The following is a 16460-nucleotide window of genomic DNA, read 5'->3' as shown; positions in this document are numbered from 1 at the left end:
CAGGACGATCCACTTTGAGGAGAGAGATGAACTAGCTGCAAGCCAGCCGCGTGGGAACACGGGGTTTGAGAGTTCACGGGAGAAGACACAGCTCGACTAGGACTGCAGACTGAATGAGGGCCCACCAGGGGCCAGATGAGCAGCAGAATCGTGAGAAGAGAGTCAAGACCGAGTCAGCTTAGTGGTGGGGAGGAGACCAGCCAACCAGGGGCTGACCCAGGTGACTTGCTCGGCCAGTGGGATTTCAGCAGATGGGATGCAAGCAGAGGATTGCGGAACACGGGCACGGCTGAACGTGATCTCATGTCTGGGCCACCACTTTGAGAGGACATGCCCCAGCTCGCCTGCCCCACTGGAGCACAGCCTAGATCCGATGACCCTCAGACCTGAGAGCGGGCCCAGCTGTCTCAAAGAAACTGCTCCAGCCAACGTGCAAATACGAGCGCTTTGGAGTGGTTTGTTACACAGCGTCATCGTGGCAATAACTGACCGTTACAAGGCTTGATCAAAACTTGAGAAGTTCGAGACCAAGAATACCTGGGGGATATTCCTGATTATTCCAGAGTGAGACAGGGGCCTGATCAACTCAACAATCCACGGCTCTGAGGGGAATTCCTGGAGCACAGTAGCCTCTTATATTATTCCTACCTGAGAAAACAATACTCCATTTCCAGTAAGATCCCTGTGGGTTAATCAGTACCATGCTCTGCTATTAATTTTCTTTCCTAAACCAACAGTCTGTTATCAACGAGCCTTAGCAAAAGCACTAACCTTACTTCTCTCATTTGCTCTGCTGAAAAGTTCCTCCCAAGTCCAATGTCCTTCTAAGATACATTTTACTAAGGTGAGCAACAAAGAACAGAACTACTCTTCGGCTGAACCTCATTATAAGTCTTTTGGGGTCCAGGACACACATGGGCAGTAGTCTGGCTCACTTTTTCAGTTTTGGGCAACACAGGTCAGGCGGAAGACGGTGCCACTGTAGGGACATCCTACGGACCCTCGTGAATACAGCTTTCCCTAGTCCTGACCTGGGGAGTGCTTGGGACCGGAAGATACTCACTGACCCTTCAGCACTGTATCAACACAGCACCCAATTTTCAAAGTCTCCACCTACAGATCTCCTTACCGGTAAGCCTCCAAGTCCTTTAAATGTGCCAAACGCCCTCCGAGTATTAGAATGCCCAGCGTGACACAGCTGAGGTCCACAGGGGGAAGGGGCTTGCTCTCCTAACCCCTGCCTGGCCTCCCCTCCGTCGCCCACAGGGAGGAGGGCTGTGTGGTCCAGGCTTGGGGGCGGGAAGCGGGAACAAACCAGGCCCTTGTTCCCCATCCTCCTCCTTCGGTGCCACCTCCAGCCTCTCAGCCCACGGCTCCGCCCTGAATCCAGAGTGCTGATTCACGCACTTAACTGCCCAGCACCTTCAGAGTGGCTGTCAAAATCTGGTCATCTGGAACAGGAAAAAGTCAACGAGCCACAGAGAGCAGACAGCCGGGCTTTGAGACAGCGTCTTGTTTGGACGGCCTCAGCCCCTGGTCCGTCTCTCTATCACCGTCTCGGCTCAGCCTCGCTGTCGCACGCTCCGAGCTGGGATTGAAAGGTCACTCTCAGAGCGAGGCTCCGCCTGCAGAAAGGTTAACTCACCTCCATCGATGGAAAACACTCCATTATTACTGCATTTTTTATTAAAGTAAAGCTGCTTCCCTACTGTGCACAGGAAGCTGTTCACCCCGGCATTGTATAAATATTTGATGCCAATCTTTGGGCAAAAGGCCACCTTAACTCTCCAAGCTTATGATACACAAGAGGGTGTGGGAAAAGGAGACTCGCCCGCTCCCCCAAGAGGTAAATGCTGTGAGAAAACTGCTCATCCTCTGCAGCCCCTGGGACATGAAGACCCTGCCAAGCAAGCTCCCTCCAGCCCACTCCGGTGCCAGTCCTCTGCCAAGGCCAGCCTGAAACACACACGTCGTGACAACTGGCCGATGTATGCTCTACTAGAAAATGTCACTATTCTCCTTTTATTGGGTTGGCCCAAAGGTTCATTAGAACTAACACCCCCAAAAGATGTCCTTTTCATTATAGGGGACTGGAATGCAAAAGTAGGAAGTCAAGAAACACCTGGAGTAACAGGCAAATTTAGCTTTGGCGTACAGAACGAAGCAGGGCAAAGGCTAATAGAGTTCTGCCAAGAGAACGCACTGGTCATAGCAAACACCCTCTTCCAACAATACAAGAGAAGACTCTACACATGGACATCACCAGATGGTCAACACCGTAATCAGATTGATTATATTTGCAGCAAAAGATGGAGAAGTTCTATACAGTCAGCAAAAACAAGACCAGGAGCTGACTGTGGCTCAGATCATGAATTTCTTATTGCCAAATTCAGACTGAAATTGAAGAAAGTAGGGAAAACCACTAGACCATTCAGGTATGAACTAAATCAAATCCCTTATGACTATACAGTGGAAGTGAGAAATAGATTTAAGGGACTAGATCTGATAGAGTGCCTGATGAACTATGGACGGAGGTTCGTGACATTGTACAGGAGACAGGAATCAAGACCATCCCCAAGAAAAAGAAATGCAAAAAAGCAAAATGGCTGTCTGGGGAGGCCTTACAAATAGCTGTGAAAAGAAGGGAAGTGAAAAGCAAAGGAGAAAAGGAAAGACATACCCATTTGAATGCAGAGTTCCAAAGAATAGCAAGGAGAGATAAGAAAGCCTTCCTCAGCGATCAATGCAAAGAAAGAGGAAAACAACAGAATGGGAAAGACTAGAGATCTCCTCAAGAAAATTAGAGATACCAAGGGAACATTTCATGCCAAGATGGGCTCGATAAAGGACAGAAATGGTATGAACCTAACAGAAGCAGGAGATATTAAGAAGAGGTGGCAAGAATACACAGAAGACCTGCACAAATAAGATCTTCACGACCAAGATAATCACGATGGTGTGATCACTCACCTAGAGCCAGACATCCTTGAATGCGAAGTCAAGTGGGCCTTAGGAAACATCACTACGAACAAAGCTAGTGGAGGGGATGGAGTTGAGCTATTTCAAATCCTGAAAGATGATGCTGTGAAAGTGCTGCACTCAATATGCCAGCAACTTTGGAAAACTGAGCAGTGGCCACAGGACTGGAAAAGATCAGTTTTCATTCAAACCCCAAGAAAGGCAATGCCAAAGAATGCTCAAACTACCACACAATTGCACTCATCTCACACGCGAGTAAAGTAATGCTCAAAATTCTCCAAGCCAGGCTTCAGCAATACGTGAACCGTGAACTTCCAGATGTTCAAGCTGGTTTTAGAAAAGGCAGAGGAACCAGAGATCAAATTGCCAACATCCACTGGATCATCAAAAAAGCAAGAGAGTTCCAGGAAAACATCTATTTCTGCTTTATTGACTATGCCAAAGCCTTTGACTGTGTGGATCACAATAAACTGGAAAATTCTGAAAGAGATGGGAATACCAGACCACCTGATCTGCCTCTTGAGAAACCTGTATGCAGGTCAGGAAGCAACAGTTAGAACTGGACATGGAACAACAGACTGGTTCCAAATAGGAAAAGGAGTACGTCAAGGCTGTATATTGTCACCCTGCTTATTTAACTTATATGCAGAGTACATCATGAGAAATACTGGGTTGGAAGAAGCACAGGCTAGAATCAAAATTTCCAGGAAAAATATCAATAACCTCAGATATGCAGATGACACCACCCTTATGGCAGAAAGTGAAGAGAAACTAAAAAGCCTCTTGATGAAAGTGAAAGAGGAGAGTGAAAAAGTTGGCTTAAAGCTCAACATTCAGAAAACGAAGATCATGGCATCCGGTCCCATCACTTCAGGGAAATAGATGGGGAAACAGTGGCTGATTTTATTTTTCTAGGCTCCAAAATCACTGCAGATGGTGATTGCAGCCATGAAATTAAAGGACATTTACTCCTTGGAAGGAAGGTTATGACCAACCTAGACAGCATATTCAAAAGCAGAGACATTACTTTGCTAACAAAGGTCTGTCTAGTCAGGGCTATGGTTTTTCCAGTGGTCATGTATGGATGTGAGAGTTGAACTATAAAGAAAGCTGAGTGCCGAAGAATTGATGCTTTTGATTTGTGGTGTTGGAGAAGACTCTTGAGAGTCCCTTGGACTGCAAGGAGATCCAACCAGTCCATCCTAAAGGAGATCAGTCCTGGGTGTTCATTGGAAGGACTGATGTTGCACCTGAAACTCCAATACTTTGGCCACCTCATGTGAAGAGCTGACTCATTGGAAAAGATCCTGATGCTGGGAAGATCAAAGGCGGGAGGAGAAGGGGACGACAGAGGATGAGATGGTTGGATGGCATCACCGAGTCAATGGACATGTGTTTGGGTGAACTCCCGGAGTTGGTGATGGACAGGGAGGCCTGGCATGCTGCAGTTCATGGAGTTGCAAAGAGTTGGACACGACTGAGTGACTGAACTGGAAAGTTTATTTGCTCTGTCTGTAACATGTTATGGAAAAACCTGAAGGAACTTTTGAGCCGACCCAACAACACGCTAAGACAGTCTAAATTACCCATGGTGGTGTCGCTAGCATCCCAGATGTTCTTGCCCCGACATCCCTTCTCCCTACCAGGATGGCAATCATGGCACCACCTTGGTTCCAGGAGTGGCCTGTACCAACCTCTCAGCCCTACCTGCCTGGGTTATACGGATATGCAACCCCCCTGCAAATAGAATCACCCCATCTGGGCAACGGTGCGTGCCACTCCTGATTCACACCACAGCGTCCGCCTCTGCGGCTCCTCCAGCCCTCACAGCTGCTCTCAACCTGCCTGCCTTCCCTCCTGCAGTCCCTGTTGGAAGCGGTGAATAAGCCAGAGCAGGCGGAACCCCGCTTCAGTGCCCATAAGTGTCAGACTGCAAGTTGTGTCATTTCCCTGACCAGATGCCCAGATGGGGAGGAAGTGCCCTGATCTGGTGCATGCCGGCTAGGAGGCCCTCTGCCAGGCACGTCCATGGCTTCTCAGTGAATCCTCTCCCCAGTTCTGCAAGGCTTATGTTTCCCTCTGAGTGGTGAGAACATGGAAGGAAGCTACAGGACTGAAGTCACATGTCCACATTCAAGTGTACACAAGGGCCAATCTCGATCCGAATGTGGTTTGCTCGATTCCAAAGCCTTTGTTTTTTCAAGAGCTGACAGAATTTTGCTACCACAAGGATGTGCCAGAGCTCTCTCTGGCCGGTGGTGGGTGACGGACAGCCTCAGAGCCTGGTCTCATAGAGTGGGCGTGCTCTGACCATGAGGCTGTGTTCCCCGCCTGTGTGTTTTGGGTGCATCCCAGTGGAGTTGCAGTGAGATGGCCTTATAGCTTCTGCTCGGGACCAAAGCTGTGCAGAAGCCATCCTTTCCCACAGGGAGCAAAGAAAGACCAAGAACATGCTTGTAAATGGATACACTGCATCTATCAACACAAGAGAGCACATACAGCAGTGAGAAAAAATGATCTGAATGATGTGTAAAAATGGGGATGAATGTCACAAAGAGAATGATGGGAAGAAGCCAAACACAAGAAGGGCAGGCTCCACCCATACAAAGTTCACGCCCATCCATGACGCTTCCAACCAGCACTGCCGTTGCCTGGAGAGAGGCACTATGAGGCCGTGAGAGCGACTCTGATGGGTTGGGATGCTCTGTTTGTTGATCTGGGGCTGGTCACACAGGTGCACTCACCTGTGAAAACCCACTGAGCTCAGGATCTGTGTAGGTGTCTCTATGTGGGCTATACTGCAGGAAAACGTTTAGTTAAAGACATGCCGTGGATAGAGAAGAAAATGCATTCATAGCCTAAATGAAATCTTAGTGAAACCCTCTGCTTTATTCAGCAGCTCTTCTGAAATCGAAGCCATGCCTGCAAACATGAAGCCAACATGCCTGGAGCCTGCGGCCGGCCAAGGGAGTGGCCGTGAACACACTGCAACCTCACCCTCCGCTGCTCCCCCAGTCTGCAGGGCCCTGGGGAGGCACAGCCCAACCCGGCCCTCCTCAGCACTCAATCACCGAGCAGCACCTGAAAACCTTTATCGCTTGCTTTCTGCATACAGACCACAGGGTATACACACTGGGACACTAAGAAGCATAGGAAGCAGGCTCTGCCAAGGGACTTGCAAATATGTCTGCCTCCAGCCTGGACGGGAGAGGAGTTTAGGGGAGAACAGCTCATGTCTATGTATGGCTGAGTCTCTTCACTGTTCACCTGAACCTATCACAGCACTGTTTATCACCTACACTCAGTGCAAAATAAAAAGGTAAAAAAATATGTTCATCAGCTACACTCAGTGCAAAATAAAAAGGTAAAAAAATATGTTCATCAGCTACACTCAGTGCAAAATAAAAAGGTAAAAAAATATGTCTGCCTACAATATGTGTCCCTATGTATATTTTATTTGGAATATGCACATGTTTTTTACATACGTATTTTGCAAATATAAGGCAATCTGGCTTATTCTAGGCATCAAAAATGTTGTCTAAATACCAAATGTTATTTGGATGACATGAAGCTGGGGCATCAGAGAGTCTTAAGGAAAACCCAAACTTCAGAGGCAGGAAAGGAGGGCCGTCCAGGTACCACGTGTCACCCGATGTGACAGCGCTTTTAAAGCACAACAGCATCTGGAATGTATCCTAGTAAAAGGTCTTAGAACTAAATTCCAGTTTATAGGTGATAGAGGTGGGAGAAATACGATACCACCATGAGGCACTGGCTGGAGAAATCCAGAATGCAGGACAGTCTGAGGGGCTAGGTTAATTTGAAGAAGGCAGGGTCCTGAAGAACAGCTCTCTCAGGTCAAAGAGAATTGAGGATGTGGTCACTGTACGTGGCGCTTGCTGCTGGACTGGAATCTGGTTTGGACAACGGGCTGCAAAGGACATTTTAGAAACGGTGGGGACAAGTACATATAGGCTACACAGAGATGATGCTGCCAGAGGCAAGAGGCCGGATGAGGGTGCGGGCAGGGAGAAGAGGCTGGGGGTAGAGAGAGGGTCAGGGGTCAGGGGGTCAGGGAGGAGAAAGGGGAGGGCCCGGACGGGGCCACGGGTGAGGCCAAGGGGAGGGCAAGAGGGACGCAGAGCAAGGCCAAGGCCAGGGGGACAAAGGGAGGTGACGGTGGGGCAAGGACCGGGCAGCGGCTGCTTCCCAGCGAGGGCGGGACCTCCCCCTCCCCCAGCAAGGGTGGCCCCTCCCCCCACCCAGAGGGCGGCCCCTCCCCCAGTGATGGCGGCTGGGACTCCGCAGGCCTGGGAGCCCTTAGTGGGAAACAAGCTCTGGGTGGGTCTCCCTACCCCAGACTTCTGGTACCCGCCCAAGTCCCCAGCGGCCGCCAGCTCCGCAGAGGGTCACCCCGCTGGCATCGCCCACCCTCGAGAAGTATGGACTCTGGCCTTCATCTCACTGGCTGCAGTGTTTCTGCAAGCCTGGCCATCCTGCCATCTGGGCATCCCCGGGACTCCCTCCCCGCCAAGGGCAGCTCCCCTCTCCCCACGGGCTCAACCCCTAGCCAGCGCGGCAGCCGCCTCCTCTTTCCTCCTCTACTCCCCTCTCCCCTTCTTCTGACCTCTTTCTTGCCAATCAGTGGCGAGGACCCACAGCAACGACGTAACCTCTCTGTGCCTCCATTTCTATAGACACAACGACGGTACCCGAGGCCAGATGAGCTGGTATGTGGGCTCCTGAGAACGCACCAGCGCACGGGAACTGCCAGGGCCCTGGGACCATCACCAGGCGCCCCTTTAATCCATACTGGAAGTTCCCCAGAGACAAGAGCACAGCCTCCCCAGCTCAGGACATTTGCTCGTTCTCAGGAGAGGAGCCTGGGAGGCACGAGCAGAAGCTCAAACACGAGGACAATACAAGCCTTTCTGTGTGCTGCGAGGTAAAGACGCAAAAACAGGAGTCTTAACTGGATTCTTGAAAAGTTGGCTTAAAGCTCGACATTCAGAAAACTAAGATCATGTCATCTGGCCCCATCACTTCATGGCAAATAGATGGGGAAACAGTGAAAACAGTGACAGACTTCATTTTGGGGGGGGCTCCAAAATCAAGAGTTGACTCATTGGAAAAGACTCTGATGCTGGGAGGGATTGAGGGCAAAAGAAGGGGACAACAGAGGATGAGATGGCTGGATGGCATCACTGACTCGATGGACGTGAGTCTGAGTGAACTCTGGGAGTTGGTGACAGATAGGGAGGCCTGGGGTGCTGCGATTCATGGGGTCGCAAAGAGTCGATCACGACTGAGCGACTGATCTGATCTGAAAATCACTGCAGATGGTCACTGCAGCCATGAAATTAAAAGACGCTTGCTCCTTGAAAGAAAAGTTATGACCAACCTAGACAGCATATTAAAAATCAGAGACATTACTTCGCCAACAAAGGTCCGTCTAATCAAAGCCATGGTTTTTCCAGAAGTCACGTATGGATCTGAGAGTTGGACCATAAAGAAAGCTGAGTGCCGAAGAATTGATGCTTTTGAACCGTGGTGTTGGAGAACTCTTAAGAGTCCCTTGGACTGCAAGGAGATCCAACCAGTCCATCTTAAAGGAGATCAGTCCTGAATATTCATTGGAAGGACTGATGCTGAAGCTGAAATGCCAACACTATGGCCACCTGATGTGAAGAGCTGACTCACTGGAAAAGCCCTGATGCTGGGAAAGACTGAAGGTGGGAGGAGAAGAGGACGAGAGAGGATGAGATGGCTGGATGGCATCACTGACTCGATGGGCATGAGTCTGAGTAAACTCTGGGAGTTGGTGATGGACTGGGAGGCCTGGCGTGCTGGAGTCCATGGGGTTGCAAAGAGTCAGACACGACTGAGTGACTGAACTGAACTTTTTGAGCTGAACATCACCTAATTTATGGGACAAAGTTCTCAGGCATTTTATAACGTTGTGGAAAATATTTTGAAGCACAAATATCCAGTTCAGAAGACTGGTGCTTTTTTTCCCAGATGGTGAACAGCTTAAAGACGTGCTCCCGGCTCTGCCAGGTTTATTTGTAAGGACACTAATTATCCTACTAGAAATAGGTTCCTATTATAATGATGATTAGCTTGCTTTTTTTTTTTTTAATTCTGGGAAAAGAACGTATTTCCTCCCTGGCCAACGGGAAGCCTGGGCTTTTCCAGGGCAGAAACTCCCTCACCCAGTAAATTCTGCTCCCAGGTCACCCCCCAAAACATCCCATCAAAACCACCCCATCAAAATCGTCGGGAAGAAAGCCTGTCGGAATGCTGAGTGGGTTTAGATTCATTTTGACGTGAGGAGTCTGCATGCATTCCAGGGACAGGGACACGCAGCCGGGGGAGCAGGACTCGAGGGCAGCCCTGCTGTGGAGATGCCGAGGGCTCAGCGCAAGGCTTCCCACTCACGTGCCAGAGGAAATTTCATGTTCTGTCTTCAAGGCGGGAAGGCTGGATTTCATGCAGCTGAAGCCAAGGGAGGCTGTAACGGCATTTCTAACACTCAAGTCAGATGTGAAGAAAGACTGCATGCGCTGTCTGTTTCTGGACTCAAGGCTGGAGAGTGAGGCGAGGGGAGGAGTGGAGGTGAGAACGCAGCCTGGACAGCTGAAGCTCGACAGCCAGACAGGCACTGAAGGCTGCACAGACTTGCATATTCGTGGTGTCTTCTCTCGGGGCTTGGCTGGCCCCTGACAGGCAAAGGGCCAAAGACAAAACCTCCCCTCCGAAGCCCCAGTTCCCCCCAGGTGGAGCAGGCCCAGCAGCTGCCCGGGCAGCTCCTGGCCCCCACGCCTCCCTGCCCATCTTTAAGATGCTAGTACAACCAACCCTCAGTTTCCCAGGCGGAGACTTAAAACCATGCGTAGCCACAGAGCCTCTCTGGCCCCCGGAGGAGCTAAAAGGAGCCGTCGCTGCGTGCCCGGAGAGGCATGACGGGGTGTCCCGGCGGAAGCAGGAGGCAAAGGGTCCCCGCCAGGCCCTCCAACGCCGGTGAACGAGGCTGTAACCGTCTGCTCTGAGCACGTACCCTGGGGTCGGATGGTGCGTCTCCAGCCAGCCAGCACAGCCCCCAGCTTGCAAGAACTCTGCCAGCACCCAGGGAAGGCCTCCTGGTGCCCAGGGAGATTACTGACCTTGTCGCCAGGGGACGGAACTGACTGTTCCTTAGTTGTATTAATGAAAAATACTCTAGGAATTCCCTGGTGGTCCAGCAGTTAAGAATCCGCCTGCCAAGGCAGGGAACTCAGGTTCCGTCCCTGGTCCAGGAAGATTCCACATGCTGTGGGGCAACTAAGCCTGTGAGCCACAAGGACTGAGGGCCGCGAGCCACAGGGACCGAGGCCCGAGAGCCACAGGGACCGAGGCCCGAGAGCCACAGGGACGGAGGCCTGCGCACCCTGGAGCCCGTGCTCTGAAACAAGCGAAGCCCACACACCCAGAGAAGCCCAACTAGGAGGAGCCTCCGCCTGTTGCAACTAGAAAAAGCCTGCACGCAGCAACGAAGACCCAGCGCAGTGAAAACAAATAGTTATTTAAAAAAGAAAGAAAATACGCTTTAGAATTGCACTAATACACCAGCTGAGAGCCTCATATGGCTACTGAAATGGAAACTAATAAAAATTAAATAAATTAAAAATTAAGTTTCTCAGGCTTACTTGCCACATCTCCAGTGGTCAGTGGCCACTGGCGGCTGGTGGCACAGATACAGAACATCTTCAAGTCCCAGTGGCCCACTCATCTCCTATCTCATATCCTGCTTCCATCCACAAGTGGCCCACGATACTCTGCAGTGCCTGCTGCTGCTCCGTGGACTCGTTACCATTAGACGTTGCTATTTGGGCAGTGGCACAGGACTTGCACTGGACAAGACTGGCTCGTACTCGACAACGTTCTTGAGGTTTTGGATGACTACACGCACAGACACTCAGAATTCAGACCGATGCCTCTTCCAGGGATGTTTGCTAGCAGCTCAAGGATTGCAAATAACACAGAATCCAATCTCTGTTCCTGACTCTGCCAATTTTTAGAGAGAAAACTGCTCAATGTCGGTGCCCCCTGCCAGGTTTCACTGGGATCAACGGATTCGGTGTTACTTTACATTTCACTTGCTCAAGAATCCTGCTGACTGGCAGCCCTCAAGATCCACACGCGCTGGCAGGCTGGCCCCACGCCCCAAATGGTCTCTGGGTTTCGATGCACCCTAGCGACTCAACCCACCTTCGTGTTAGCTTGAAAACTCCTTCTTTGCTTGACACATTTACCCATTTGGGGCAAGCTTTCTCTCTGCCTCAGAGGAGCTGACGCCAATATTGCTGCCTGAGCAGCAAACCCCCAGAGAGAACCCATATAGAACCCGTATAGAACCCGTATAGAACCCATATAGAACCCATATAGAACCCATATAGAACCCATATAGAACCCAGAGAGAACCCAGAGAGAACCCATATAGAACCCATATAGAACCCGGTAGGCAGGGCCGCTGGGTGCAGTGAGACCCGGGAGCAGCGTGCATCCCGACGGAGTTTACAGAAACCCAGCTGTTCAGTTCACTCCTCTGCTGTTAATTCCAAGGTGCTGCTACTGTTACTTCAAACTGTAATGATGTCTACAAACAATTTGCACTTTCAGAGCGGCAGGATCCTAGGGGGTAATTAACAAACCCCAGGAATAATCTCTTTAAAAGCCTTTAAAAGCAATCTCAACGGAGGCCACCATGATGAAATGAAACTGCCCCTCCCCTTCTCCGTGGTGTTAGCATAGACCTGGCTGACTCCTGGAGGGGCTGGGCGAGCACCGGTGTGGGCTTTTGTGGACGACTCCTCCAGATGTGTGAATTGAAATCAAACCCGCGGAACTTACTCGAATTGGGGGAGGGTGGTTCTGAAGGTGGGCTGAGATGACAGGCGCGAGAAGCAGAGTTCAGGAGGGCCACTTGATGGGGGGTGGGGTGGGGATGTGGTCCTTACCGTGGACCAAGCTAAGCGAGGAGACGGCATTCACCAGGACGCCGCCCTTCCGGAAGTGGTCGCTCATGTGCTCCAGCCAGTTGGCGTCCAGACCGCAGACCGTTGGGCCGTTCTTGGAGACCCGGAGAGGAATGGTGACAGGGTAATACTGCCGGCACTTCTGATGGCTCTTCGGTTTGTTGAAAAGGGCAAAGATCTCCATTTCTGCGGGGATGCATAGAGAGAACGGGAGACGGGAAGTTAAACAGTGACAAACTGCCTTATCGGGCTGGATGCGACTAACAGGAACCTGCAGGCAGGGCATCACAGGCCAGCATTCTGCTAGGCTGCGTGTCGCCTAACAGGAAGACCCAAGCAGCACGTTAGGCAGCCTTGAAAGTGACACGGACCTCGAAGGCCGAGTCCCACGGGGACTGCCAACAGAAGGCCGGCCCTTGTCATCTGCGCCCACGATGATGAAGTCCTCGGCCACTGCAGCCACAGACCTTCAATACCCCGAGAGGCATTCCGAACGGAGACCAGGAAAGGGGTACTCTGTGCTCTGAGAAAAACTGGCAGGTTAAGCCTTTAGATAGGTATTTTCAAGAGAGCATTTTATGAGCCTAATTCTTGTATCTCCTCAAATCGAGAAAAGGACTAAAATCGTTCCTGGTGACATCTGCTCCTTGTCGCTGGCAGCAAGCCTCTACCCAAAAGGTGTGACTGACCACACATATCTCCTTCACAAAAATCGTATGTTACACTGACCTCTCCTCCTACCTCCCTGGAGCCGTTTTTCAGGGCTATCGGAAATGTTGTCTCCCAGGCTAAGTCCTCATTCTGTCCCCAATAAAACTTAACTCGCAACTCTGATGCTGTGCGTTTTTTAGTCAGCAGGACTCAGTTCTGAATATGACATATGATGAACAGCTGTTAGCTGGGATCAATTTGTATGGTTAGGTGTTTGAAAGAAGGATATAGTAGACATTTCTAGAAATTCATACAAAGGGGTATTTTAGAAGAAAAAGCAGACATGTTTTGGGGCAAGAGCTGATCTGTTTTTTCTTTTTCTTTTAAAGGAAATGCACAGAGGCACACAAAATCAAAAATACTGCCGTAATTCCAGGAGCTCTGCACCTCCCTGAATTCACTATTTATAAACTGCAGTGGTGTTTCCTGGGGCCGAACGCATAATACTTAATCAAGGACATCAAAAATACATCGCTGAAATGTAAAAATAAATTCGCTCCAGTAAATGAGGGTTCCTGCGTGGAGTGATAAGGTTGCTCCAACAGCCAATGGGCCCTGAGAGTAAGGCGCAGCTTCCCCGGCCTTCCTTTATGGCTGGGCTCTGTAAAAATCGATGCTCACTGCCACCCGGCAGCTGACCCTTGCCTCCCGCCCTACGTGCGGCCGGCCACGAGTGAGCAGCCTCAGCCTCCGGAAGCAAATACCTGGAATTTCAATCTAAGGCTGAAGGTCTATTTTTGTGTTACTCAATTTAGTCGAGCAACCAAGAATTCACCCCGCTTAAAAAGCTTTGCTTACACAGGCCACTCAGGAACATGCTTTGGTTGCCAAAAATATCGATTCAGATAAGAAAATCCCCACCCTCCTTCCAAAGAAATATTCTAAAGGTCATAAACAATGGCTGACATTAGCAAAAAGGATAAAGGACACCCACACACTCCCTGTAGGAGACACCTTGCCTGGACCCCACATTCTGGGACACTGCATCCCATGTTTATTTCCCAGTTTTCCAGTCTCCAAATACATGACCTTTGAAAATGGATCCACTTTCCTTTATCTAGATAAGTGTGCTTAAACAGGAAATGGAGCTTCACGACCATAAGGGACACCGTTACCATTTGCCACAAACAGGAGCAAACGGTGAGGCATTTTCACACCAAAAACATTTCTCCACGTAGCATCTCAAGTTATCTCACAGGACAACTGTATTCTGGGACAAAGAGAGTCTTTCCACTCAGGTGGCACTTACCCACCTGAGTAAGTGCCAGCAGAGACCTCAGGGAGCAATTCTGGGCCAAAGACTTTGCTGTCAGCAACAGTAACGCCGACGGGCAGGCCGTTCCGAGCAATCCAGGGGCTAGAATCACTGAGGAAGGAGGGGACGCGTCTTCACAAACAGCCACCCGGCTCTCCAACAACCAGCGCTGGCCTGTGCCTCGTCCCCACCCCATAGTACTTTCTCGGTCCACTTCCCTGACTCAGGAAGCCATCGGAAAAGGCAGCCGGCAAGTGCTTTCAGGGGAGAAATTAGCTCTTGGTATATGGAGCTAGCGATCCCCTATTTTGTGACTTTCAAATACAAGCGTTAGCTGTGGCGTCGTGCTGAGAAAGGTTTATAGAGAATCAAGCAAGGGGATTAGGGCTGGGGGTTGGGACAGGAAGTGCCCTTTTCCAGTCCAAGGAGTTGGGGGTTAAAGTAAGAGCTGCAGCTGTTGAAAGGGAAGAGTGGGAGCCAGGCCTTGACTTCATCTCTTCAAAAGCAGACCCTATAAGCTTTGGGGTGCAAGCTGTTTCTTTGGGGAGCAATCCCAGACAATAAGAGTGAGGGAGCAGGGATAAGAAACAAGGAGGAGATAAAAGCCAAGGCAGGCATCCACTAGCAGGTTACTGGGACCGGAGATGTCGCGTGTTGCCCTAGGCATCTGTCCTCAGCGATTGAGGCCATTCCTGGGGCATTAATGCCTGGGGCACCTGACCATTCCAGAGAACACCTATAGGCAGAGGCTAGGGAAGCTGTCCTCAGGTGACCCCCAAGGTGGGCCAGAACAAGTGTCACAGCGCTCGGCTCCGATCAGGCAAGCCCAAGGGCACACAGACTAAGAAGAAAAAGAAGCCACAGCCTCTGCAAGGGGAACTGAGAAGCAGCCCAACCACCTGATCACACAGGAGGACCCCCAGTCACATGGCTAGACAGAGCCACGGCCTTCCCACATGCACGATGAAACAGAAAAGGGGAAGGCGGAAGGAGAAGGCGGGTGCAGGCCGGGGGCCGCGGAGACAGCCTGCAGACCGGGCCGGCGGCGGGGTGCTGACAGCGCGCCCAGCTCTCCATCTGGGTCCTCCCTGGGGAGCAGGGCCGGAGCCAGCGACAGAAATAAACTTTTCGGGAAGGAAAAGGGGAAGGCTGTTGGAATCAAGAGTCTCCAAAGCATGAGAAGAAACCTACTTGCAGATGCCCAGCCCTGCAGTAAATGCCTCTGTCCCGCCGGCTCCCCGACCACGGACCTCACCTGGAACCCAGCCAAGAGAAACTGTCCCCAAACGACGCCCTTTGATGTTTTAATATTCCGGCTCTCCAGTACACGTCCTCACGGGAGCGGTCACCAGGGATTCCACAAAGAGGACCAAGTGTGTTTACATTTTCTCAGCTGCTCCGTTGACTCTGCCCTGACCCCAGCGAGAGGATTTTTCCAGACACGGGACAGAGTCCCCAAGGAGGGGGAAGGCATTGTTTCTGAGAACGTTCCGAGGACAGCTGCAGGCTGGGCCTGGCAGGGCACCCAAGCAGCTTCGAGACGGTTCTATCTTGTATTTCTCTTTCTGTCTCGTCCCCTCTGACCCCCTTGCACGCTGGGGGGGTGGGGGGGCCTAATCTGGTGCCATTTAGACCCTCGGTGTCCAGAAAAGTCTAGAAAACACGGCCGGGGTTGCACCTGTATTCACTGGACTGACCTCAGCCAGAAAAGCGCAAGCAGCCAGGGTGGGGGGGACGGGGTGCCCGCAGCTGGGGCCAGCTGGACGCTGCCAGCCAGGCCTGCCAAGGCCTTGCTATGCTCCCCGTGAACGAGGAGGAAGAAGGTAGATGCCCGGGTCTGAGGTGGGTGCCGGGCAGTGGGGACAGGCACGGGACGGACGCCTGCAGTCTGCAGCTGGGGCCCCCGAGAGACGGCGACCCGTGGGTTGAGCTGACGGGGTCCTGGCGCCCCAGGGACCTCCAGGCGGCAGGAAGGAGGGGGTCTCAGAGTCGGGCTGAAAGCATGAGCTCCCAGGGCTGGACAGGGAGAAGGAGCCGGCTGGCGCATCGGCTGGGGTGGAGGGACAAGTGGGCATCAGACTTGGCCTGGGAGCTGGGCTGGGCAGGGGCTCTGGTCGGCTGCGGACACAGCAGGAGGGCTGGGGCCAAAGGTTACACTGGGAAGGTGGGGCGGTGGGCACCACGGGGCAAGAGGGAGGAGGGCCTCGGGCCCAGCCAGGTGCCGGGGGCAGGGGAGACACCACTTCCGGCGTGGGTGCAGCGTGGGGCACCTCCGGGCCTGGGGAAGTCAGCTTGCCAGGCAGAGTGTGGGACCTGCTGAGTGCACAGCAATCGCGGGACGTGAGTGTGTCAGTGAGGGCTGTCACCACCAACATCCCCTGCGATGCCCACCTCCACGGGAAACTGTGTCCCTTCTACGGCCAGAAGCCTTAACTGGATTCCCCAGGATCACAAGCCAGCAAGTGGCAAAGCCAGTTCAGTTCAGTCACTCAGTTATGTCC

At 51.7% G+C, this 16460-nt stretch overlaps 1 protein-coding gene across 5 annotated transcripts in view; it reads right to left on the bottom strand.

Moving 5' to 3' along the window:
* Positions 1-16460, bottom strand: part of RFTN1 (raftlin, lipid raft linker 1) — a 228494-nt gene that overhangs the window by 51798 nt on the left and 160236 nt on the right. For all 5 annotated transcript variants that reach the window (XM_070377114.1, XM_070377103.1, XM_070377110.1 and 2 more), the window contains one exon: positions 11976-12179. In XM_070377114.1, the coding sequence (XP_070233215.1) occupies positions 11976-12179 (204 nt within the window). The remainder of the gene's footprint in view (positions 1-11975; positions 12180-16460) is intronic.

This window comes from Bos mutus, chromosome 1 (genome assembly GCF_027580195.1).
Source record: "Bos mutus isolate GX-2022 chromosome 1, NWIPB_WYAK_1.1, whole genome shotgun sequence".
In the NCBI taxonomy this organism is placed as follows: domain Eukaryota; kingdom Metazoa; phylum Chordata; class Mammalia; order Artiodactyla; family Bovidae; genus Bos; species Bos mutus.
This window is presented reverse-complemented; position numbering and strand designations above follow the sequence as displayed.